This window comes from Macaca thibetana, chromosome 6 (genome assembly GCF_024542745.1).
Source record: "Macaca thibetana thibetana isolate TM-01 chromosome 6, ASM2454274v1, whole genome shotgun sequence".
Taxonomy (NCBI): Eukaryota; Metazoa; Chordata; class Mammalia; order Primates; family Cercopithecidae; genus Macaca; species Macaca thibetana.
In genome coordinates, this window is record NC_065583.1 from 45,616,722 (window position 1) to 45,641,562 (window position 24,841).

Consider the following 24,841-nt stretch of genomic DNA (forward strand, 5'->3'; position numbering starts at 1 on the left):
AAAGGCTTCCCAGGGTTGCTAGTCCCTGGATGGCCTCATTCTTTGCTAGTTCCTTTAATCTCGCCCACTCTTCCACAAATAGTCCTATCATTAAACCCCTTCAAGCCAATCCCTAATGTGCCAACTGTTTGCTGCTGGGGCCCTGAGGGATCATTACTTTAGAAAAGTGGAGATGTGTACTTAAGTTGGTCTTTACCCAAGAGTCTGCTCCGTTCTCTTGGTGGCAGGGCTCGGAAGGCTTCATTTGTGGGAGCGAAGACTGTGTAGACTCCTTCCCGGTTGAGGGTCTCCGTCAGTCCTGCAGACTGGATGGCAGCTACCAGCATGCTGTAGATACACACACAGAAAATGTCATCTGTCCTGGGGGCCGAGAGGTATTTTCCTTAAATACTTCACCACTGGGGATAGTAGAGCCCAGACCGCTGGAATGCTCACACCTTGGTTTTCACACTCTCCCTATGTACAAAGAGGGAGCGATTCTAGGCTCCATCTCCTCTCCACCCAGCAAAAATGCTAAGCTCTGTTAAATGGCCAGAGGTCAGAGGCCACGGGAGAAAGGTGGTAAAGAAAGGACAGAGGTATGGCTGACCCAGAGACTAACTGAGCCTCCAGGGATATGATTCTGGGAGGGCAGAGGGGTGTGGTCTCCAGGCCCTTGTGCAGGTGGCTGAAGTCAGTGACAGGGAAACATTCAATGTGACAGCACTGCGAGGTGAATGAGCAAGTCAGAAATGGAGATAGCAGGGCAAGAAAACAAACTCACAAGGGTGCTTCAGTTGCAATAAACAGATACTGCACAGAGAGTGAGAGACTCATCATGCCCTGTAAACTATGTGCTCTCGGCTCACTTGGAGCTTTACAATGAGCGAGTGATGTTTTCCTTGCACTTCAGTCATAAAAATGTAGTCCCCCCTCCCTGCTTCCCACGCATGTGAGGATTACACTCTCAGAAGTAACCCTTCTTCCTAATGTAAGCTTTCAAGGCGACCCTTCCCTTTTCCCCATCCCAAGTCTGGAAGGTCACAGCAGTGCACCACTAGTGTTCATTGAATCCCTAAGGTAGAAGAAAGCTTGATAAGTAGTTGGGGCCCCACATCCCACTCCAGCATGACCACTGGGCAGAAGCCCCACCCGGGGATGGAACTAATTACCTAAAGCGATTGTCTCCCTTCAGGACATCCATGACAGTCCCCATTGGGGGGGTCAGCACCCGGTCCATTGTGAACAGGGTCCCGTACCTCCCTCTCTTGTCGTGGGCCGCGATGCAGCTGTTCTCAATGCACAGGCTCTGCACAGAAGAGGGACAGAGAAAGAAAGGACTGGTTATCCTCCCACAAGGGGCCTCCTGATTTGTTCAGAGCATGTAGCAGGGTCATCATCCATGAAGATGAAGGAGTATATATTGGGGTGGGTTATTAAGGTTGGGATAAAATGATGTATTTTCTCAATAAATGGTCTTCCTTAAGGAAAGAATGGCTAGAGAGGCCCCAACAAAGTTACAGAGGCCCCACAATGAGAATATCAGTTACACATGAGGTCCATTGACAATGTTCAAATAAATAGATTGAACCCATTTATTTATTTGTTTAACAGATGATAGCCATCTTTAGTCAAATGGTGCTGGTGGATCCCAGGCAAGAGCTGTGTTGAGTTGTACTTCCTATTTGATTTCCAGGGTAACTGTTGGGTTTGAAAACAAAGAAGATACAGCAGAAGAAAGAAGGCATCTTCTGGACCAAGGAGGGCTGTATTTTAGTTTAGGGGGCTTCTCTTCTCATAAGCTCAGAAGGAGTCCGAACTCCATCCCTCCTCCTAGATGTTCATTCCTAAATTCAAGAAGGACTTGTTCCTTCACAATAAAGGTTGGATAATTGTGTGGTTTATTCTCAAAGGCCTCCAGAAAAAGAGATTCCAGTCCTTCTGCAGGATCTCATTTTGGTATCAATACTTTTCCAGAAATTATTTCCTTCCTTTTCAGCAACCAGTCCTCATGCAAACTCCTGCTTATTGAGGACATTTTTTTTACACTAATAGAAGTCCCACAATATGGAGCTTCCGAGGAGCATGACTTAGGACCCAGAACTTACATTACGATAAACAAAAACTCTCAGTTTTTTGCCGCCCAGAGTTTCTAGGGTCTGTCCATGGTACAGATACTTAGAGGCCAGCTGGTCTTTAATTATGTGGTTCCGAAGCAAATTCCTTGTATGGGCATCAATTGGAGGGGTTCCATCTGCAAGAAAGGGTGTGGTTAAGTCCAGAGAGATGTGCTTCTGCAATGAAGAGAGTGATGAGAGATAAATACAGTGAAAAAGCCTGTCTGTCCTTGAGTTTGGAAACAGGGATAGAGAAACCAAGTGGAACTGCCAATATTCCTTAACATCTGGTATCTTCTATGGAGAAATAAAGAAGATCCAGATAATCAAGGGTGTTTGGGGTTTTGCCCTAAAAGGGAAGGGCAGGCACACATACAACTTGGCCCCCTTCTCTGCCTTCCTGTGGCTGCAGCTCAGCTGTACCCTCACTCTGACCTCTTGACTATACATTGGCAAGCGACTCTGCAAATAGAAAGGCAAGGGAATGCTCTGCTCTCCCAGATGTCAAGTCTTGAGTTCTGAGGAATGGCTCCCCAAAGGCATTCTCTGCGCTGCCTAATGAAACAACAGAGCCTCTGAAGTTTCTGCTGAAGTCACATCTGCTTTTAGTTGAGCTGAGTGGAAGTTCTAATGTCCCATGGGGTGCTGTAAATTGGAGAGTGTTGTAGAGGTGACAGGAGTGGGGAAGCTGCCTCCAGGGACAAACCAACGGGGATGTCTTCCCCATGTTACCTTTGAATACAGAATTCAGGGGAGCCAGGAGGGTCAACCGCTCACTTCCAGAGAGATGAGTGCCGAGGCCGGCTTGTCTGAAAAGGTCAATGGCTGTGGACACATCAGACTCTGCAGCCAATTCAAATAGTGTCTTGGCTACAAGGAAGGAGAAAGTGGGTTCAAAAGTTAAAAATGCTGTTTTCATTTATCATTCATCCACCCCAGGGCATGACATACATCAGCAGGAATGTCATCTCGTGAGTCAACAACCCCTCTAAACACTGCTGGGGCCCAGCGGGCTCATGTCATCAGGGGAACAGTCGCCTAGAAAATCTAACCAGTCAGGAGGAGAGGGAGGAGAGGTGAGCTCAGTTAGGCAGAGATCAGCCGCTGTCCCAGGCCCTGTGGGCTGCTTGGTCAGGGCACATTCTAACACTGGGGAGAAAGACAGTCTGCGTGATGGCTTCTGTGGTGTAGATAAGGCCAGCAACCACACCCATAGAAACATTTTATTTTTTCCTATGAGATTTCTTCACTCATGGACAGATCTCACTGGAAGACTAGAGTGGGGTTAGGATTCTGAATGAAACACAAGCCAAAGTCCATTCAGTCATTCTAACTGGGTCAGTGACCATGGGACAGCTTGGGCACTAGTGAAAAAGCACATGCTCTGAGGTCAGCAAATGGCCCTCTTTGCCCATCCACAGCAGGCAGATCTTCTGAAAGGCCTCTGCGATTGTGTCTGTCCCCAGACCCCTTCAATGCTCCCCACGGCCTCTCCACTGCACTTGCATGCCTGAAGCTCAAGATGCATCAGTCTGGTCACAACCTACACATTTGCAGTGGCCGAGAGGCTGTGAGCTGAGTCCAGGCAGGGAAGTCGCCCAAAGATCCCTGAATTTCCCTACCCCCGCCACAAGAGATGGCAGAAGGGATGGTGGGCCAGGCAGGGCCAAGACCCTGGAGGCCTGGCCTACCTGAGTCTGGAATGAGTAGCTCATCAATGTAGTGGATCACCCGTTGGTGGCCAGGATGTCTTTATTGGAGATGATCGCCTTCCCATTGATGGTGAGCATGTCCCCACTGCAGCCCACCTCCAGTGTCGTGCCCTCTAGGGTCTCCAAGGACAGCCCCGCAACGATGGCTTCGGCACACATAGCTGACTTCAGGATGTGGTTATTCAGCAGGTCTGGGGGCCAAACAGACTCAGGTCAAGTCAGAATCCACTCCAGCATGACCTCAGGGGCTGCTTGCAGCCTGCCCACGCTGTGAGGATCCTGTTCTCTCAGATGAGGACCCTCAGATGAGGCTGGGGCACCACAGGGCCCAGATCCTCCTCGCCTCCTGCCTGCTGTCCTAGAAAACCAGCTGGGGCTCTGTGGTCAGACTGCCTGCTTTGAATCCCATGGCCATTTTCCAGCTGTGGGACCCTGGGTAAGTCATTTAGCCTCTTTGAACCTCAACTTCCTCATCAGTCAAGTAGACATAAGAATTGCGTTCATCTCCTAGGGCTGCTGTAGGGTTGACATGAAATTCTGAACGTAAAGCACTCAGCACAGTGCCTGACAACAGAGTAAATGCTCAACAAATGTTAGTGATTAGCTTATTTGTAGCTGAACTTCAGGGATACAAGAAAAACTCAAGAGAGCCTACCATGGGATTTTAGAAATCCACTGACCTTTATAACAATGTAAACTGTAGTAGGAAAAAATGACAAGTGTACACATGACATGCTCTGAGGTCAGCAAATGGCCCTCTTTGCCCAAGGGTAAAAAAAAAAAAAAACTTTATTTATTCAGGTTTCTGTTCATTTAGCCCAAGGGTCCACTAGCTGCCAGGATATATCTTAAGGTTTGGTGATCAGTAAGACACGGCCTTTGCCATCCCATTCACCATACCCATAAATAATAAGTATGATCATTTATTTGCTTGTCCAAGTGCTACGTTAGGGGGCAGGGCAGGGCTGAGGCCCGAGGGGGACTCCCGACCCATCATGACTTCTGCTGGCCTCCATTGCCTCGGAGAGCCCAGACAGGCTGGACAGAGGCGAATGTAAGGACCAGTCAAGGAGGAAGAGCCCCTCCCCACCCCAGGCTGAGCAGGTGGCCTGGACTGCTGCTCACCAAGGCCACCGAGGCTCTTTGTCCCACATTCTCACCACGGAGGCAAGTTTCAATCTGATCCGAGTGTGGGAACCAAAACCACACTGTCATGGGCAGGAGGAAGCTCTGAGGCCCTGCAAGGCATCGGGCTGCTGCAGACGAGTTGATGGCCTTGAAAGCCGGTGCTGGCCACATTCAGCCAGAGGGAAAGAAAAACGGTGAGAGGGCCTATGGGAATGAGGCCTTGGGGACTGAGCTTCTCAGAGAAGGAAGGTGAAATCCGGGGTGTGGTAGAGGAACCTGCCAGGGCCACTTGGAGGGTGAGCAGGGCCAGGGCTGGAAACCAGTCTTCAAACGGGACATACCACTAGCCCTGGCTGCTTCTCGCCTGCCTGCCTGCCTGCCAACCTGCTGGTAACAGCAGGAGACTGTTGGGTGTGGGGCAAGGACCTCTTCCTTCCAGTCTGCAGCCACGGCACCAAACAGAGTGTCCTCACTCTGAACCAGCCAGTTATTGATTAGGAAAAGGCAGATTTGCAAAAGGGAGGAAGTAGGGGCTTTTTTTTCTTATAATTTATAATAAGGAGTTCTTTTTTTTTTTTCTTTTGAGAGAGTCTAGCTTTGCTGCCCAGGCTGGAGTAGTGGCACGATCTGGGCTTATTGCAACTTCTGCCTCCCAGGTTCAAGTGATTCTCCTACCTCAGCCTCTTGAGTAGCTGGGATTACAAGCGCCTGCCACCACACCCAGCTAATTTTTGTATTTTTAGTAGAGACGGGATTTCACCATGTTGGTCAGGCTGGTCTTGAACTCTCGGCCTCAAGTGATTTGCCCATCTTGGCTTCCCAAAGTGCTGGGATTATAAGCATGCCCGGCCTATAGTAAGGAGTTCTGAGGTCTCCAAAGCAAAAAGTCTGCTCTGTAAAAACCATGTTTTAATAGGGAATACAGTTCTAAAAGCCTTTGGGCCCCTTGAGGCTGTGTGTGTCCCAATGCCTGCCCTCATTCCCCATTTTGTGCTGTGAGTATCTCTGTCATTGCAGTCACCAAATCAGATGCCAGCAACCTCTTTTAAAGCCTGCCGTTTCTACTGGGTCTTAAGTTCCTTGGAGGCAAAGGCTGTGTTGTATTCATTTTCATGGCCTCTGTCCCCAGTCCTGGCCAGGCTCATAGAGGTACCATAATCATCTGGACACAGAACAAATCCTGTCTTCCCATCTGTGCTTTCAGAAATATACCCTTTCCCATCCCTGCACAGATAGAAGGAGAGCACTTTAAATGTATAGCGTGTCTGAAATGCATTAGACATTTTATACAGCACATTGACAAGGTGGGTTTAAATAGATTCAAAAGAAATGAAGTGATCCTGGAATATGTTTGAGAGGAAAAGTGTGATGGGGTGCACCAGAGACGTGGGGCATACCCTGCGTTTCAGGGGACTCAGGCAGCAGCTTTGTGCTCATGGCCTTTCAGAGGTCCTGGAGTAGAAAGGGGCAGGGTGGGGGAAGGCAGAGTCCTCCTTTCTCATCTCCAAAAGGAAAACATGTGAAAACACGTTAGCTCCTTCCCTCTCCTGCAGCAATAATCAAGGCATTGCCTCACTTAGCGGCTCATTGAGGAGGGCATGATGAAATCTGAACTGGAGAGTCAAAAGTTGACTATGACTGTTTTTTGTTTTGTTTTTCTTGTTGTTGTTGTTGTTTTGAGATGGAATGTTGCTCTGTCACCCAGGCTGGAGAGCAATGGTGTGAACACGGCTCACTGCAAGCTCCACCTCCTGGGTTCAAGTGATTCTTCTGCCTCAGCCTCCTGAGTAGCTGGGATTACAGGCATCCACCACCACGCCTAGCTAAGTTTTGTATTTTTAGTATAGATAGGGTTTCGCCATGTTGGCCAGGCTGGTCTCAAATTCAAGACCTCAGAAGATCCGCCCGCCTCGTCCTCCCAAAGTGCTGGGATTAAAGGCGTGAGTCACTGTGCCTGGCCTATAACGGGTTTTTAACTGTAATTTTGGTTTATCCATAAGGCCCTTAGCCACAGAGAGGAATGGTGAAGAGTCGGTGTGAGGAATTCATTTCAAGGGTGCCAGTATCTGTCACCTCCACACCTGTAAGCTGTTGCTCTACCTGTTAGCCTTGCTCTGGTCTTGGCCATTCGATCCTTTCACTCTCCCTGTTTCTGGCCAGGGCCAGCTATGGGTCTCTAGCTGTGTCTCTCTTCAGTCCAGCTGTCCCCAGACAAAAGCTGCTGGATTCTGTACTCAGCCCTCAGAGCAGCGTGGCTGCTGCAGAGACACAGTTAGCTGAAGCAACAGGATAGGATGACCCCAGCCCATGGCTGCAGTGGACATCCTGAGGGTCACCTCATGGCAGGTGGCATGTCCATCTTGGACTAGAGCAGGTGCTGGGCTCAGTCTAGCTGCATAAATGAGGCAGCAGCAGGAGCCAAAGGATGCTCACCTCTCAGGGCTTCTGGGTCACCCAGGATACGGTTCAAAGTCTCACTAGGGATCTTCTCGAAGGCCTCATTGGTTGGGGCCAAGAGCGTGTACTGGCCATTACCTTCAAGCATCGTGTTGAGCCCTGATGCAGCCACAGCAGCCTACGGGGAGGACAGAAGATGGAGTACTCCGTGAAGACTCTGGCATTCCCCACAGAAGATGCACACACAGCTTCGTTGGTTCCTCGCAAGAGCTCAAGGCTTTTGCAGAAGCCCAAGATGAAAACAGAAGCCAAACCCAAGCTCACCAATGACCCCCGGGGGCCTTGCTGGGCCTGAGCTCCAGCCAGCCTGGTCATCTTTCATGTCCTTAACCTGTCTTTCCTCTTCCTGCCCCCAAGTCTTTGTCCCTGCTGTCCCCTCTGCTCTTCCCTCTTTCTTTGCTTCTCTGATTGTATTCCTTCTTCCACTAAAATATCATTTCTTTGGGAGGTCAACTTGGCACACTTCTCACCTCATCCCACAGCCAGACAAAGGTGTGTCTGTCTGCTGTGCCTACACTCATGGCTTGCAGCCCTCCTCACACTGTCACTCAACAGTTATTGGTAATCACATACATGAGCCCATGCATGGAAGGATCACACCACCCATTCTCTACACAGCTGCCAGAAGGATCTTCTAAAGGCCTGAGTGCTTTCCTGCTGCTCCCAGGATGGAGACGGACTCTTTCCCAGGTCTGCAAGTCCTGGAGGATCAGGCCCGGCCACGCTGGCCTTGCCTTTGCCCGTTGTATGCCCTTCACATGTGACCTGACCCACTGGCCTCCCCCTTGCCCTTCCTGCCCTGAGCCTTCACTGGGTGTGCTCTTGCCCCAGCATTTTGTATAATGGACCCATTCTCATCCTTTAGACTGCAGATCAAAAGTCACCTCTTCCAGAGAGACCTCCCTGACTTTCCAATCCTCCCTGCACTACTGTCACTCCCTATTTACCTGCCCACTTGACAAAAATTATCACAGCCCATGGCTACCTTGTTGATTTGTTTGTTGTCTCTCTCCAGATAGAATACTAGCTCCACTGAGAATAGAACTTTGCCTGCCTTGTTCACCTCTATACTCCTGGAACATAGACCCACCTGGGAAGTAGCAGGTACCTAATAAGTATGTGTTATAAGAAGGGAAGATGGGCACAATGGAGGGTCAGAAGAGGGAAGGAAGAAATATTTACCAAATCTAAATAGTAAGAGGAGGGGACGCAAAGGGATCAATTGCTGTTCATGTGCTGCCAACTATGTGGGAACATCATTTTCTTGCAGATCCCTGCCCTTCAAGCAACCCAGAAGAAAAGCATGGGAGAGGAGCTTAGAGACCCAGGCTCCCCGCACCTGCGAGGCCCATTAGTGCCAGCCGGCCCCAGTGTGTTTGTCTCTCTGTGTTGGAGATCTCTAGGGAGGGACCACCCCACTCCCACTTGTATCCTTTGTGGTTAGGAAGTTCTCCTTGAATCAAGGCAAAAACCCTGACAGGGCAGCCTGCCTCCACTTCCTCCTGAGCAGCCCTTGCCAAGAGGAACATGCCTTCCCCTCCAGTTGTAAGACAAATGCCTGCTGGGCATGGGGGAAGGAACCGTATTCTCGTGGCCCCAGAGCAGTCAGAAGCCAGGCTGGAAATCAGACCCTTGACTTCTGTGTCCACATTGGTGGCCTCTCTGCTGTTCCGGGCTCCAAGAGAACATGGGTATGATTGGAACCAGAGTCCTAGGGTGGGGACATGTGATCCCACAGCACACACAGCCTGATAGGCCATTTATTCTAGTCCCCCATGTGGGAACTGCCACCTCTGGAAGCTACAGTGCAGGTCCAGGGCTCAGAGGACCCTGTGCTGCTGCAGCCACACACCACTGACATTTCCAGGGGAGGCAAGGAAAGGAACACTTTATAAAGAAGACAGATGGGGAATTTCACAGGTTAGGTCAAGCTGAACGTCTGGTCAATGGATTCTCCATGTTCGAGGGCATTCAGGGGAACCTGCTCTATGTTCCCCTACAGGAGCCATCCTCTACTCCTCCTGCAGAAGAGTTCCTGCTAGGCCCCTCTTGGGAGGCAATGTGTCCCAAGCCTAGGCCTCCATGCAGAGCAGTCCCTTACCCGAAGTGTCTCAAAGGTGTCCTCGATCTCAATGATCTGCTGGATGTTGTTGGTGACGGTGGAGATGACCTTATCGATGAGGTGCACCACCCCGTTGGTTGCATGGTGGTCGGCTTTCAGCAGCCGGGCGCAGTTCACAGTTACAATCTGCCCAGAGAGGCAGCAAGGATGAGCAGTCAACACAACACAGGCATAGTCCCAAAGCCCCAGAAGCAGAAAACAGTGTTTTCAAACACAGTAGCAGAATGTGGGTTTTACAAGCTGTGGAATAGAGGGCCCAAGGAGAAGCAGGCACAAAGGGGAGGGTTGTCTACAGCTTAAACCCCAGAAACCAGCCCACCCATGGAACCGAAGTGGGTTCCTTGTGGACCAAGGGCCATGTAGTATGGCTGGGGATCCCCTACCCCATTAGGATAGTGATGGATCTGGATGTCGGAATTCTGGTACATGGAGGTGAGGGTCATGCCGTGTTTCAGCTCATCAGTCAGGACTCGCCTGCCCACCATATGGTAGCGGAGGGCATTGAGCAGCTCAATGTTGACATTGCTGACCAGGGAGTCCAGCACTTCCTAGGAGGAAGGACAGGGTGTCAGTTAGGGGCTGCAGACTCTATGTTCAAGAGATGGGTCCCTGCAACTCTGGGAAACATGTTCTCAGCCCCCGTGAGCCCAGGCCTCTCTTCTGCCAAGGATCCCTCCTCAGGAAGCACCCAAGTCTTTCTGCCCAGTGGGCACAGGGGGGCATTAGACGCAACCTGGTAAGACATATTTTAGCTCAAGTTCCATAGCCTTTCCTAAGGGGTTAAGGAAATAGCTTCCCGAAACAGTAGGAAATGACTGCAGACTCCCATTCATCATGCCCACCCCTCGGGGAAGTAAGGCAGTTCCCCATAAGAGTCCCCTGGGCAGATGGAGGTCATCTCACAGCTGGCAAGGAGGCCCAGGCCTCGTTGCTAGGGGCGAAGATGGTGAAGCTGCCGGGCCCCTCTATCTCAGGCCTCAGCTTCTCCGTGCGGTCCGTGTACAGCTGAGTGGTGGTGGATCCAACGACTCCCAGGGTCTCGTAAAGGTTTGAGAGTGGTAGGGCTGCAGGAGCAGAAGACAGAATGAGGGATGGCCTCCGGGGGTCCAACCCAACCAGACCCTCCCTTCTCTGCTAGAGAGCACAGTACATCTGCAGGTGGAGAGGACGAGGAGGCCTGTGGGAAAGCCCAGAGACAGGCTGTTTCTGGGGGGCTGAAGGCTTGTTACAGTCTTCTTAAAACAACTCAGTAAGTCAAATGCCTCGCTACATGAACTCAACTAATTGGTGATTTTTAATATAAACACAGCACAGCAAAGCTTTTGTTCCCAGACATTTAGATAACAGAGGCAAGAATGTACATTGAAAACAGATATCCTAACTACAAACTAGTCTTACAGATTTACCTGCTTATTGAAACTGGTTCCCTAATGGCTTCTGTTAGAATGAGAGACTATCATAAATCTCCAAATTACTGTGTGTATTTGCAGGTAATGAAATGTTATTTCTTAAAGTAGCTTGAAGGGGTTTCTCAGATCTTATAAGACCAAAATGAGTTTCATGTTCATTTGTTTTTTTGTTTCTTAGACCAAAATCTTAATATTCATTCTGAAGGGTCTGAAATTAGGGTTCAGAGTTGAGCTCCCCTTCTAAGGTCAATCTTCTTTTCCTATCCCATTTCCCCACCTGTCCCTCAACTTGACTCAGTACCTCCATGGCCCCACCCACACCAACCTCTCCCATCACATACTCCAGGGACCTTGGCACCAACCAAATTGCCCTCCTTCCTGTTATGTCTCAGTCCCACGACTGATTGATTGATTGATTGATTGATTTTTGAGATGGAGTTTCACTCTTCTTGCCCAGGCTGGAGTGCAATGATCCTATCTCGGCTCACTGCAACCTCTGCCTCCTGGGTACAAGCGATTCTTCTGCCTCAGCCTCTCAAGTAGCTGGGATTATAGGCACCCACCACCATACCCAGCTAATTTTTTTGTGTTTTTAGTAGAGACTATGTTAGCCAGGCTGGTCTCAAACTCCTGACCTCAGTTGATCTGCCTGCCTTGGCCTCCCAAAGTGCTGGGATTACAGGCATGAGCCATTGCGCCCAGCCCAGTCTCATGATCTTTAAGAGACAAGGTCTCACTATGTTGCCCAGGCTGCTGGTCTCAAATCCTTGGCTCAGGTGATCCTCTTCCCTCGGCCTCCCAAACTGCTGGAATCAAAGGCATGAGCCACTGCGCCAGTCCTCAGTCTCACATTCTTAACTAAAAAAAATAGCCAATATAGTTGGCCCTTCATACCTGTGGGTTCTTCACCCACAGATTCAACTAAACATGGACCAAAAATATTTTATAAAATACAATAAAAATAACACAAGAATTTAAAAGAGGATATAACAACTACTTACGTAGGGTTTACATTATATTTGGTATTATAAGTAATCTTGAGATGATTTAAAGTATATGGAAGAATATGCATAGATTACATGCAAATACTATACCACTTTATATCAGGGACTTGAACATCTGAGGATATGGCATCCTAGAATGGGTCCTATAATCAATCCCCCGCAGATACCAAGAGATGACTCTATTTCAAAATTAAAACAAAATACTAACTCCCGTGTACAATCACTTGTGTGTGGTACTAAAAGAAAGGCTCTAATAAAATTCACAGGTGCCATGCTGTCTTTCGCCCAATGCAACCATTTGTGGGACTCTCTGCTGACTCTGGATGAGCCCACCTGTCCTGTAGCTGTTTTCCCTGCTGAACTCCAAAGGACCAAGTTTAGACACAGGGAGATGGGGATGGCTTGGAGTTGCCAGCCCGCCAGAGATCCCCTCGTTCCACATCCCATCTGCTATCTAGCAGGGCTGATGAGAAACTGATGGCCTATCAGGCCCACCCTGCTGGATGTGTTTAGAATCACTCCTAGCCAGAAGCAGAGGCCAAGAGCCTGAGCCTGAGCCTGAGCCTGTGCCTACCAGGAAGGGCATGGACAGGCCACAGTTGGAGTCTGCTCCACCAGTGTGGTAAGGAGGCCAGAAGGAGCAGCTCAGGAAATGCACTGTTTCCAGCTTCCATCCTTAGCCCCGTGCATAGAGCCTGGGGCCAATGGGCACGTGGGGAGAATGCCACGTCCTTGTGCCACCGCCCCCATTCACACTCTGCTGCCTTTTATGTGGGGACTCCTCTCTCCCACCATTCCCCTCCACCCACACCAACAGGCGAGGCCCGGCGGATTCATTCACCTGCTGGACAGCCCTTCTCCCCAGGGACCTTTTCATATCCAGGACAGCACTCATAGCTGATGACTCTGTAACAAGACAATCATACATTGTGTTAGGCAGGGCTTCACTGTTCCTCACAGGTCATCAGGCCCCTCTCCACAAAGTCACCTCCACAGCTAAGGAAGAGGAATGGTAGGTGAAACACATTCCTCTTAGGAGTCATTTGCTTAGTCATAGGTCTGCCTTTCCTGAGCAAGGAGAGTCTCACGCCTCCTCTGCTCTGTAGAATGTTCCTGGCGGCTGCCAATACCTACAGCCAACCAACTGGGAGAACACAGGACTCTGGCAGCCTAGTCAATGTTGTGACTAGAAAACATAACGCACCAAGGATTTTATCTCAACATTATTCACAGGAAAAATCCGATGGTGAGTGTTCCTGAAAGGGAACAGAAAGGAGCAGAAAGGGGCCTGCACCAGCTCTGGCTCTGAGACTGTCACCGACCAGCTGGGACATCCCCAGCCAATTTCATCATCTCTCTGGCTCTCAGTTTCCTCATCTGTAAAACACATATGTGTATCAGGCAGTGGTCATTAAATCTCTCATGATTTTCTAGTTCTCTGATCGAATAACCAAAGAGGGGAGCATATATACAATCATCAAGTTTTTCTCTGTCTTCACAATCAAATTTTAAACTTTAAAGTTAAAGCAAAGCTCCTCTTATGAAGATACTTACTTTTTATTTTTAAATAAAAAAATTAATCAATAAGAACTTTTTTCCTGGTTTGAAATTGAAAATATACAAACATTGACTACTGTCTGGAGATCTGAAATACACAGCTTTAACGAGCCAATATTCTGGGGATGCCTAAAACACTGAGAATTTCAAATAATATTGCAAGGAAGGAAGCATTCTGAAAGCCCACACCTAAGAAAGACTTGCTTAAAACCAAATCCCCAGGTTCTGCTGAAGGCTACCCTGTACGACCTCTACTCAACAGGCTTGGAACCAAAAGCAAACAGCCAGTCCTTCCCTTTCCTTTCTCCTACATGGATATGCCCTTTGAGACAGGAAAGGACTCAGACTTTAATTGCAGCGGGTTTTACCACAGAAATGCTCACTGTGGGACTCTCACAGGACGTTTAATGACATCACCAGAAAAGAAACAGGCCGACTGGGAAGAAATACAGGCTTTAGGGCTCTGGAGGGGCCTCTGGAAGGTGCTCTCAGTGTGCCCAGGACAGCCTGCTCTTGTTCATTTTTAAATGGAGTCGTCTCAGGGAAGACTTAGTTAAGCGAAGATGAAGGCTGATTCATCTGTTATCCAGGGGGTGTTTCAGAGACAGATCAGCTAAGATGCTCAGGTGGCCAGGGAGTTGCAGCTGTCACTTTGCTAGAAATGGGCCCCCAGGAAATGACTGAGGAGTGACAAGCTACGCACATTCTTTTTTTTTTTTTTTTTTTTTTCCTGTTTGCTTCCTCCTCCTTCCTTCCTCTTTTGCTTTTTTCTCCAGTCCTCCTTCCATCCTGTTTCTTTCTAAGATTTCATCCCTGAACTTATAAGGGCTAAACAGGCTATTGTCTTGGGACTGATCTTGACTGACTCACAATTTTCTCTTCAGAAACTAAAGTCATCCTCTGCAACTAAAGTAAGATTTGATTGACACACTTTCAAAGGCGGTGTGGCGTAACAGAAACAGTGCCAGAATCAGGAGATTTGGCTTGTGATCCATCAGTAACTAGCAGGGTGAACTTGAAAGTCCATTTCTCTCTCTGGTCTCAGTTTCTTGGTCTATGAAATGGGGTGAAGTTAAACTAGATGATTTCAAAAGTTACTTGCAATCTCACACTCACAATTCTAGTCAATATTTCTGGAAGACAGAGAAGAACTCTTCCAAAGGACACTGTCTGCCAACTTTTCCCAGCTAAATCCAGGGAGAGCTCCAAGCCTTGAACCCATAGGACTAGGGATGCATATGCATGGGATTCTAGGCTTTCTGTGATAAATTCCAGGGCTGTATTACTGGGGCTGGGATGTGGGATTAGGTCAAGTTCCCCAAAACTTAGTTTCTTTCCAAAAGTGTCTGTGTGAAAATCCATGGAGTTGCTGAAGCAGAGTTGAGGAATAGTGTTATCCTCAAAGTCCTCATGTCAGGGCGCCCTGAGCACACGGGTGCAGTACTCTGTATGGCATGGAGCCCCTGGGCAAGCTGGCCAAAGACTCTTTTTCCATACTGTTGGCTTCTGAGTTCCATCCCCAAAAAAACACAAGGGAGCTGAACAGCTCAAGTGGCCTCACCAGGATTTCATTGAGGACAAAAGAAAACCAACTCCTCAAATATTAACTCTTTGGTTCCTGTGGCTAGGTGTGTGTGTATGTTCAAGGGTGTGTAAAGAATGACACCAGGAGAAATGGAAGTTGGGGGTTTAGGAAGAAGGGATAGATCTAAGCAGAAAAGTCTCAGCTTGGAGTAGAATAACTCAGGATAGAATCAGAAAGAAAGCTGTAAGAGCTCTGAGGGGTGAAGGAGTTTCTTCAGGTCATAGGTAGTTAGTAATAGACCTAGGACTCTTGTTGCATTCCATCAAGTCCAATCCTTTTTCCACTGCTCTTGAAAATGCACGTGTTTGGGGGACAGCAGACAGATTTGGAAAGTCTGACATCTAGAAGACACAGGGGGTGTCTCCAAAGTGATCAAGGCTAGCCCTTGTCAGCACTCACTGTTCCTCTCCATGTGGGCTTTCAGCACCCGTGTCCCACAGTGGCTGGACTACACTCTACTGTCACACATGGATGACTTATGCAGCACACGCCCCACAACCAAGGCTCAGTCTCTCAGGCCACTGTCTTCCTGCGCCAAGGGCTTTTTCCTGGTTAACCGAGTGTGGCTTTCTGCCAGGAAGCTCTCTCTCAATCCTCTTGCCTTCCTGCTGGCCAGTCTGGCATCTCTGCCACTCTCTAGGTGTACAGGGGTTAGCAACGCCTTCAGCCCCGGTGCAGCAGCCTGTGGGTTGAGAAGGTGTCAAAGCTGGCAGTCCACCTGCCTCCAACTGCCCCAACAAACGAGCTCTTTTCTGAACTGTTCTGCATGGCCCCAGGGCAGCAGAAAGCAGCTGTGAATCGAAGGCTGAGAAGATTTCAGAAAACTTTGACCAAAATCTTCTGGGCTGACAGTGGCCTCTTCCACTCTCCCTATACTGAGGTCAGTGTGCCATACCACCTGGCCCTGGTCCCAGGGAGAACACAGATGCTGTGGTTGGATGGGCTGGGGGCAATCACAGGGGCATGGGTCCGATGCCATCCCTCCAGGATGAACATAGGAAAGGATGGAAACAATAGGGGGCTTCCCAGTTGGAGCCCCCCAGTTCCTAGGCTAGGCTTCCCTGCATAGAAAAGACCAATCTGTTGGTTTCTGAATCTAATCTCATCAACCAAAGCTGTTCTGATTAAAGGCTTCAGGCTTCTCCTCAGCCAGACATAGTCTAATAAAGAAAAAACTCAGGTCAGAAAAAGCAGATCCCCTAGGACAGTGGTCCCCAACCTTTCTGGCACCAGGGATCAGTTTCGTGGAAGACAATATTTCCCCAGATGGTGGCAGGTGGAAGGAGTGGTTTTGGTATGAGACTCTTCCATCTCAGACCATCGGGCGTTAGATTCTCATAAGGAACGCACAAGCTAGATCCCTCACATGCACAGTTCACAATAGTGTTCAGACTCCTATGAGAGTCTAATGCCACTGCTGATCTGACAGGAGGCAGAGCACAGGCAGTAAAGCTCGCTTCCACCACTCGCCTCCTGCTGTGTGACCTGGTTCCTAACAGGTCACAGACCAGTACTGGGAAGGTGCCTAAATTAGGGAAGGTGCCTAATTTAGAAGAAAGTTTAAAGGAGGGTGCAAAGAGAATGTCAACCCAAAGTCTATGTGTAGGGATGTCTGGGAGGCTCTCCACCAGTCCCTCTAACATTTTTATTCATGAGAGAAGTACTGAGATTTCTCTCCCTAAAATAGGTTTCCAATAAGTTAATATAATTTAAAACAACCACTGCACTTCACGGATTTGGCCGGCTGCTCTGGCTGTAAATGCCTGGGGATTAACTAGACTCGAGAAGTCGTTGGAGCAAGGAATGGCCCTGTAGGCCAGTCACCTGTGACTGAAGGTAAACCATGCAGGGCATCATAGTTTCCAAGAGGAATGACAGAGCAAACACAGACCCATGACGTCTAGACATCTGACATGGCCCATAGACTGCTTGCCTGGGATGGTTTGCTTTCTGCCCTCCTGGTCTTGGAAGCATGGCTGAGCTGATTCTGAAGCCTCCCAATAGAAAATCAGGGCTTGCTTTAACCTACTGTCTACCACCAAAGGCCTCAACCACTACAGCTTTTGCCGGGGCCAGCCTGGTTAGTGATGAGGACAGAGTCTTCAGAACGTGGATGCACTTGATTTGTGGTAATCTATGTGCAGCATGTGAGGGCATTTTCAGGGCTCCTGGAGGCTGACTGTGTCTCCTCAGTTCCCAAGTTCCTTGTCTGATAAGCAGTCTTGGGGATCCCCTTTACAGCAGGGGGTGAGCAACCTGGAGGTTGATGACTCTGAGCCAAAGGCATCCTTCTCTGACCCTGAGGAGGCCTTGTCTCTGGGACCCACAGCCATAGGTTTGAGGCTGTAGAGAGAGACCTGGGGCAGTTTAGCCAGGTCCTACAGGCCTGCTCTCTTGTTCACCTCCCAAGTCACTGACACTAACTGCCAGGCTTGATACCCCCTGGGGGCAGCAAAGGGGAAGTAGACAGACCTCCTCAGCTTACCAGTGAATGACTTTGACCAGGTTGCATAAGCCTTTTGAGCTGTCTCCTCATCTGTAAATAGGCTAATAATCATATTTATCTTACAGTGTGATTGTGAGAATTGAATGAACTAACATATGAGAAGCACTTAAGAGATGCTTACTGTTTACTAAGTGGTCAGTTGTGAAGCTTCTAGAGAAACTCCAGGTATAAACTTTAAAGTTGAAGCTATGTTAATAACTTCATTGAAAGCAATGTCCTACATGAGACCATGAATAAAAATACATTGAAATAAAGAAAAATGCAGCTATAACTCAACAAATAAGGCCTGTGTTGGCTTACCACTGCTTTCTGTGACAAATTACCACAAACTTAGTGGCTTAAGATCATACAAATTGTCTTACAATTCTAGAGGCTAGAGTCAGAAATAGGCCTCATGGGGTTAAAATCAAAGGCTGCATTCCTTACAGAGGCTGTAGGGAAGAATCCATTGCTTATCTTTTCCAGCTTCTAGAAGCTGCCTGCATTCCTTGGCTAGTGGTTGCATCACTCAAACGTCAGCTTTCATCATCACATTGTCTTCTCTGACTCTGATCCCACAGTCTCCCTCTTTTTTTTTTTGAGGCAGAGTCTTGCTCTGTTGCCCAGGCTGGAGTGCAGTGGTGCAATCTCAGCTCACTAGAACCTCCGTCTCCTAGGTTCAAGCAATTCTCCTGCCTCAGCCTCCTGAGTAGCTGGGATTACAGGTGTGCACCACCACATCTGGCTAATTTTTGTATTTTTTTTTTATTAGAGGGGGGGTTTCACCATGTTGGTCAGGCTGGTCTCACACCCCTGACCTCGTGACCCACTCCCCTGAGTCTCCCAAAGTGCTGGGATTACAGGCGTGAGCCACCACGCCCAGCCTGCCTCCCTCTTTTAAGTACCCTGATGATTATATTAGACTCACCAAATAATCCTGGATTATCTCCCCCTCTTATGATCCTTAACTTAATCACACCTGCAAAGTCTCTTTTTCCAGTAGGGAAATATATTTACAGGATTGGAGATTAGGATGTAGACACTTTTGGGAGGTCATGTTTCTACCTACCACAGGGCCTTACCCCAGGTGGCACATAGGTTCATGTAAAAACCCAACTAATAAAATTCCTTGTCAGCTAGTCAGCCTCCTAGTTTGCAGAATGGGACAGAACCTTTAGGAAACACGCCCAACAGAGGCGTTTGGTCGATCTCTGCTGTGTGGTGTATGTCCAATCTCAGTGCCCCCAGAGCAGACTATTCAAGAGATCCCAGTTGGCTGCCCAGAAATATGAAACAGGAAAGGAGGCGCTAGTATGGCTCTGAGGTCTGCTTGGATGGCTTCCCACCATCTTTTTCTTTTTTCCTCTTGGGACCAAGGTTGTGGGATATAAGGGAGGAAAAGGACAGCTCTTCTTTGGCTTCACATCAGCTGTCCCTGGTGCCCTGCCCAGAAAGACACCTACTGAAAAAGCCCTGCCAGCTGATGGAAAAGCTCGACCATGCACCAGCTGATCTCTTTAAAAGTTAAATCTCTGAGCACTAATGGAGTGCTGAAGAAGTACTAATATTTTTGCCCGTGGGCAAAGCAACACTTGCTACTAGAGAAACAGGAGTGCTCTGCCAGCTCGTCTTGGCTCCAGAGAAAGGCTTTGCACTTGTGAAATGTGTTGCTCGTGAAACAATTTCAAGACTTTTGGAATGAATAGCTGCCACCCATACCCACTAGCTCCTCCACCAGCCCTCCCTATGCCACGTTTATGATGTCTGAGCTCCTGCTATGACTATTCCAGCCCCATGATGTCAACTTGGACTTGGCTGTTAAATAGGCCTCCTCTCCCTGGGGCTAGCACAAAGGAGGCCTGTCGAGAGGCAGCCAGGCTTCCTGACCACAATTTCCTGCACCTTTGCTCAAAGTGCCACATGTAAAAAATTTTATGGCTACTAATCAAACCAGGGCCTGAAATCACAGAGGGGGATGCTGACTGTCTGCCCTCCACAGTCCTCTTTGTTTGATTAGCCATTGTATCACTCCAGTGCTCTTTAGGATCTGAAATAAATGCTAAAGTGAATTTCCAAACAATAAAATTCACAATAAAAGCCACTAAATAGGGACCCATTGGTAACCACTTCCTGTAATAAAGTCCATATGTCAGCTTGACGCATTGCACCAGAGACTCAGGCCCTTCTCTCTCTGTAAATGCAGAGAAGCTTTTGTGTGCAGGCAACAGAGCTTCACCTGATGATAGCAGTGGAGTTCAGGGCCTCACAAAAGCAGGCAGGTGGCTCCAGGCTCCTGTCTCACCAGATCGGCTCCTGTGTCTCTGTGTGACCTCTTACCACAAAGTCTTCCCCTGTATGCCTGGTACCCCTTGTCTGCTTCCAAGGTGAAATTCTCCTTCTGGTTTTGGGACGCTTGATGACCTGAGCTGCCTCCTCCCCCATGATACTTCTGCCCTTTTCGTCCCAACCTACACTTCTGCTCCAGTCTCCTTCTCTGGAGTCTTGCTGAGAAAATTCCAACTGCCTATGGACCCCATGCTGAGACAGTCCTTTTTGCTCCAACCACTACTGTGCTCCCATTTTCCAGTCTGGTCCTCACCCAACTAAAGGCATCTAGGGACCTGCTTTCCCCAGGATGCCATCAACTCCAGTCAGCACAGCCCTCTCCCCTTCCCACCTGACTACCCATAGCACTGAATTCTGACCAAATGGTGGTCAGACAGTAGCCTTCTCACTGGTCTTGGTCTCAGGTACACAGGAGCCCTGCCAAGCCACTCTCCTTACTCAGCTCTCTACAAGAACAGAGACGGGTTCCACCTCTTCCTCTCTCTGAGTTCTCTGGATCTTTTCCAGGTCAGCTCCACCTTCCTAATACTGCAGGTGATGTTCCAGGAAGGGTCTCTCTTGTCCTAGAAGTTTTATATCAAATAATATTCTTCTATCTTCATTTTCTCTTTTTGAAGTTGCTCAAAGCAATGGCCACGTTCAAGAGTTGAATGTGAATGTCATATCCTTCCGGCTTTGTGAGACTAGGCCAATAGCTGGGATTGAGTCCACTCTGAACCCCATCTCCCCACCTCATCCAGACATGTCTTCCTTTTCCCAGAGGACTCCCCTTGTGCTCACTGGGTGAGGGAGCTGTACCACCACATCATCACATTATCATATCCAAACCTGCCCCCGAGGGGATGACCCGCTCATCAGGAACATTGTGGCAACACACAGCTCTGCTCCTTGTGCGTTGTCCTGGCACACAAAGATACAGGTACAAGAGCCAAGGTGACTCATCACTGACAGTATTGTCAGGCTGGACACTGCCGGAGAATGTTATCAAGCTATTGTTAACTAGATGGGCAAATGCCAGCCCAGGGGCACCCCTGAAACAGTGTGGCAGATGCTACCCTGTAGCCAGCTTGTCATCATAAATGGGTCTCCATTTTCAGAGAAACTTGAACTAACAAAAAAGATGGTCCTCTGAAGCCCAGGGCTCTTGAGATATAGAAGAGTTGTTTGCTTGGCACTAGTGCTCTGGTCACCTTCCAAGAAGCAATTAGGTGAGGCCTGGCTTTGCATTTAATTAAGTAATTAATTGTCAATCTGAGTAGATAATATACACATATGGGAGAAAATCAATCAGCACTAAAGGTTTTCTTCTTTCTTATTTTTTAAGTCAGGCATCATGGAAGAAGGGGTGGTATATAATTTGCATAGTCTCCTTTTGTTCTTAGCAGCAAGAATATTGCTGGGTGTCTGTTCACTGAATCTTGGCAGTGTGTCCTCCTAGCTCACTCAACTGTTAGCTTGCAGGCTGGACTCTTGATCAGGCATGGAGCAAGTTGCCACGGACCTGCCCTGGACAGTCCCGGGGTCTGCTGGTATCTCCCCAGCTCTGCCATGAATCCCAACTTCCCTCAATTCATATTAGGATTGCTAGCTGCCTAATATGATCAGGGTCACACAATGGGATATTTATTTCCACGTACAGTTTAAGGAAAGAGCATTATCTCTTCTTTCAGTTGGCTATTAAATCGGAGGAGATGTCTGCTCAGAAGCAATGTCACAACAATAAACTTAGAACTCCCTAACATTGGAAAGTGCTCAAGATAGTGGCTTAGAGTTTCTTAATTGTCCCATTATGTATGGAGATAGGAGGAAGGTCAGGCCCTCACAAGTGGCTCAGGAGATTTGTCACACACATCTTCCTAACTGTAGGAGAGAGCCAGCTTTGAGATCTGTTGACAGTTAGTGCCAAAACAGATTAAGTTTCCCCAGAATTGTTAGAAAATGTACCTGATTCCACCAGGGAGCTGGGCAGTGGGGTAAAAGCTGCCTCCCTCCTTGCTGATACAGACGTCAACAAGCCCTGTTGTAACCACGCTGGTCCACACCCCGTTGGCACTCTTACTTCTGTTTGTGTGGTCTAGATCTGCAAATTCTAGGGTAATAATAATAATAGTAGCTAGCATTTATTGAGCACTGACATGTGCTAGGCACCATATTCAGTCTCTTATGTACATTATTTCATTCAATCCTTGTAACAACTTCATAAGGCGGGTCCTTTGTTATACCAACTTTTCAGGTAGAGCAATGGAGAGTTCTAAAGATGAATCAACTGGCCCAGGTAGAGCCAGGGTTTGAATCAGGAAGTCTGTGCAAATACTATATGCTATGCTGTCTCATAATGTGCGTATGTAGCGCCCTAAGTTTTTTTGGGGTGGTTACCTTAGGACTGTAAGATAGAGGTAGTGTTCTTTAGTACAAATTCACCAACGGGCTTTCTTTTCCAGAGTCACATGCTGGTGGCTTGTCCACTGCATATCTGTATTATTTTGTGAGGATTGAAAAACACACAGACGCACAGACACACACACACACACACACACACACACAGTGTTTCATGTTTCTTGCAAACCCAAACCAGCCCTGAAAAATGTCTCCAAGTCTTGTCAGCAGCCTTAAAAATGCAAAACAAAATTGGCCAGCTTCCTAAAAATGCCACTCCCCAGCACGCAGGTCCCAGACACGTTCACACATGCATCTTCATGGCTTTTTAGGCAGCCTGACCTTTTAGAAGGCTGGCCCAGGCCCCGGGGAACCACAGCCAGCATATATACAACTTGGTCTCCTGGATGGTTACCAATACTCACGTTGATTTGCCACAGATTTTCCTTTGGTACCACTGCTTGCAGTTGGTGAAGTACTTCTTATTGGTGCCAATAACCTTCTGCACAGCGCACACATTGGGGCTGAAAACAGAAGCAGCAGAGTTAGGAAGATGATCAGCACGTCCACCCCACTTCAATGACTCCCACAATGTTGGCCTCCTTGGGTCACTGGAACTTTCTAGAGATAGAGGAGAGACAGTCATTTCAGTCTTGGTACTGCAGATATCTTGGGTGTAGACTTTGGTTCTGTTTACCTAGATTCCCATCAGCACCCCCATGAAAGCTTCCCCTGCAAAAATTGTTAAAATCTGTCTTATACATTGATGTAACTTCATGTAAGTATCCTTCTTTGACATGGGCAATTGATAAATGTAAACGAAAGCATCTCTCAGGCAGCTCTCCACACAGACACGCTCTGCATCCCTGAACCAGCTGCTTGGCTCCCAAAGACGAGCCGTTGTTACTGTCCATCCAATAAACCAGAGGCTTTATAGCTGGCTTAAAGCATGGCTGGTTGCTGTCAGGACCCTGATAGGATAGGGGATGCTCTCCCATTTAACTATCAGTTGCTCATTACTTAGATACCAGCTCAGGTCTCACTTCACCCAGACAGCCTTTCTCCAATGTCCCAGATGACATGCTGCTTTCCATCCTCTGGCAGTGGATGCAGTCCTTATTTGATGTTGGGTTCCAAACAGAATTCCTATAAGTGATGCAGGGAGGTGGGGGGTGTCTCTTCTCTGCATCTAACACTCAACAGAACCTTGAGGGCAAGTGTTCTACCTTGTTCTGTTGTTCACATTCTAGATGGGGCCTAGCATCCAAGCAGGGTGTAGAAGGAGCGTGAAATGAACTTGTTGATAATACTGCTCCCCAAACTACCCAGATCCAAAGAATCCTCAGGGACCCTGTGAAAAAGCAGAGTGTAAATGCCTGGGAGTTCTGCTAAGAAGCCTTTCCAGAACCATAGGATTTTGATTTTGTGTATCTTATTCACATATACCAAGTCCTGACCCAAACCATGCTCAGGCCAGGTGACTGTGAAAGCTTCATTAGGAGCCCCTAGGACTACGTAGGTGGTCACAGTTAGGAGAGGGTTGATGTTCCTGAGCCTGAGGCAGGCATGCATCTGACTGAATCACAAGTCAGCGAAAGCAAAGAAAACAAACAATACTGAGGGCTTTTACAAGACCTCCTAGCTCAGAGAACTTCAGATATCACCCAAAGGGTCAAGTATTTCTTTAACATCAATTTCCCTGTTACTTTAAAAATGCCATCCACAGACATCACTTGATGTGCGGCGTATTTTTTAAGAAGACACCAATATTGCAGTAAGAACTATACCTACTGTCCCCATCATGATTCCTCTGCAGGAACTTAAACAATTCTCAAATATTCAGAGTCAGGCTTCTGGGTGGGAGTCCATTCAGCCCCTTCATTTCTCTGCCCTGTCTCTTCTACGGTGATATAACTGTCACCTCTTGGCCAGTTTTTTGTTCAACATGTGAAAGTGAGTGGGCCCAGGAGGGACAATGAGCATTAGTGAATGCATGTAAGGATCTGGGGGCAAGAGAAGTGAAGGCTGGAGAAGGTACCACAGCCAGAAGAGGCCTGTGCCTCCCTAGTCCTAGCTGGGACTGACCAAATCCTCCCGATTTCTGAATACCTGGTTTCTGTTTGCTGCCTAGGATTCACAGGTTAGACAGTCCTGGAACAACCCCTGAAGAGTCCTTGCTGGCCATAATCCAGCCTCCGGTCCTATTTATTGTTATAGAATCCCAGAAGCTCTTCAATCTGACCAAGCAGGAAACAATTACTGTCAATGAATTCCCTGCAACTTTCCGTAGGCGTTTGGCGAATCTTCAGTAAGTCTCTTGTGGATGTGGCTCCAACATTCCTTTGCTGAGTGTTTCCACTGCTGCTGTCCTTGTGGCAGCAGCAGAGGCTGGGGGCGGCTGTGACCCTCTCCTTCTCACATCGAGGAGTGTGGGTGGGCTGTGTACATAGGAAATTTATGCTGAAGCTTAATTGAAATGAGCAAGTCACTTCTGGGCCTTCTGCCTCAAGAATAACAGCACTGATGTTCAGCTTAGATTTGAAAACCAAGTGCTTCAGGAAATT

The 24,841-nt window shown here is 48.2% G+C and overlaps 2 protein-coding genes across 3 annotated transcripts in view; one reads left to right on the forward strand and one right to left on the reverse strand.

Annotated features, from left to right (window-relative positions):
* The window catches only part of CXCL14 (C-X-C motif chemokine ligand 14), a 728,461-nt gene that overhangs the window by 252,650 nt on the left and 450,970 nt on the right, over window positions 1-24,841 (forward strand). The gene's annotated exons all lie outside the window — the stretch shown is intronic.
* TGFBI (transforming growth factor beta induced) overlaps window positions 1-24,841 on the reverse strand; it is a 34,125-nt gene that overhangs the window by 6,472 nt on the left and 2,812 nt on the right. Inside the window, 12 exon segments of the mRNA XM_050792788.1 lie at window positions 197-327; window positions 1,152-1,288; window positions 2,088-2,233; window positions 2,829-2,966; window positions 3,788-3,826; window positions 3,829-3,999; window positions 7,370-7,511; window positions 9,495-9,641; window positions 9,899-10,063; window positions 10,419-10,579; window positions 12,770-12,834; window positions 22,703-22,801. Coding sequence (XP_050648745.1) covers window positions 197-327; window positions 1,152-1,288; window positions 2,088-2,233; window positions 2,829-2,966; window positions 3,788-3,826; window positions 3,829-3,999; window positions 7,370-7,511; window positions 9,495-9,641; window positions 9,899-10,063; window positions 10,419-10,579; window positions 12,770-12,834; window positions 22,703-22,801 — 1,541 coding nt within the window.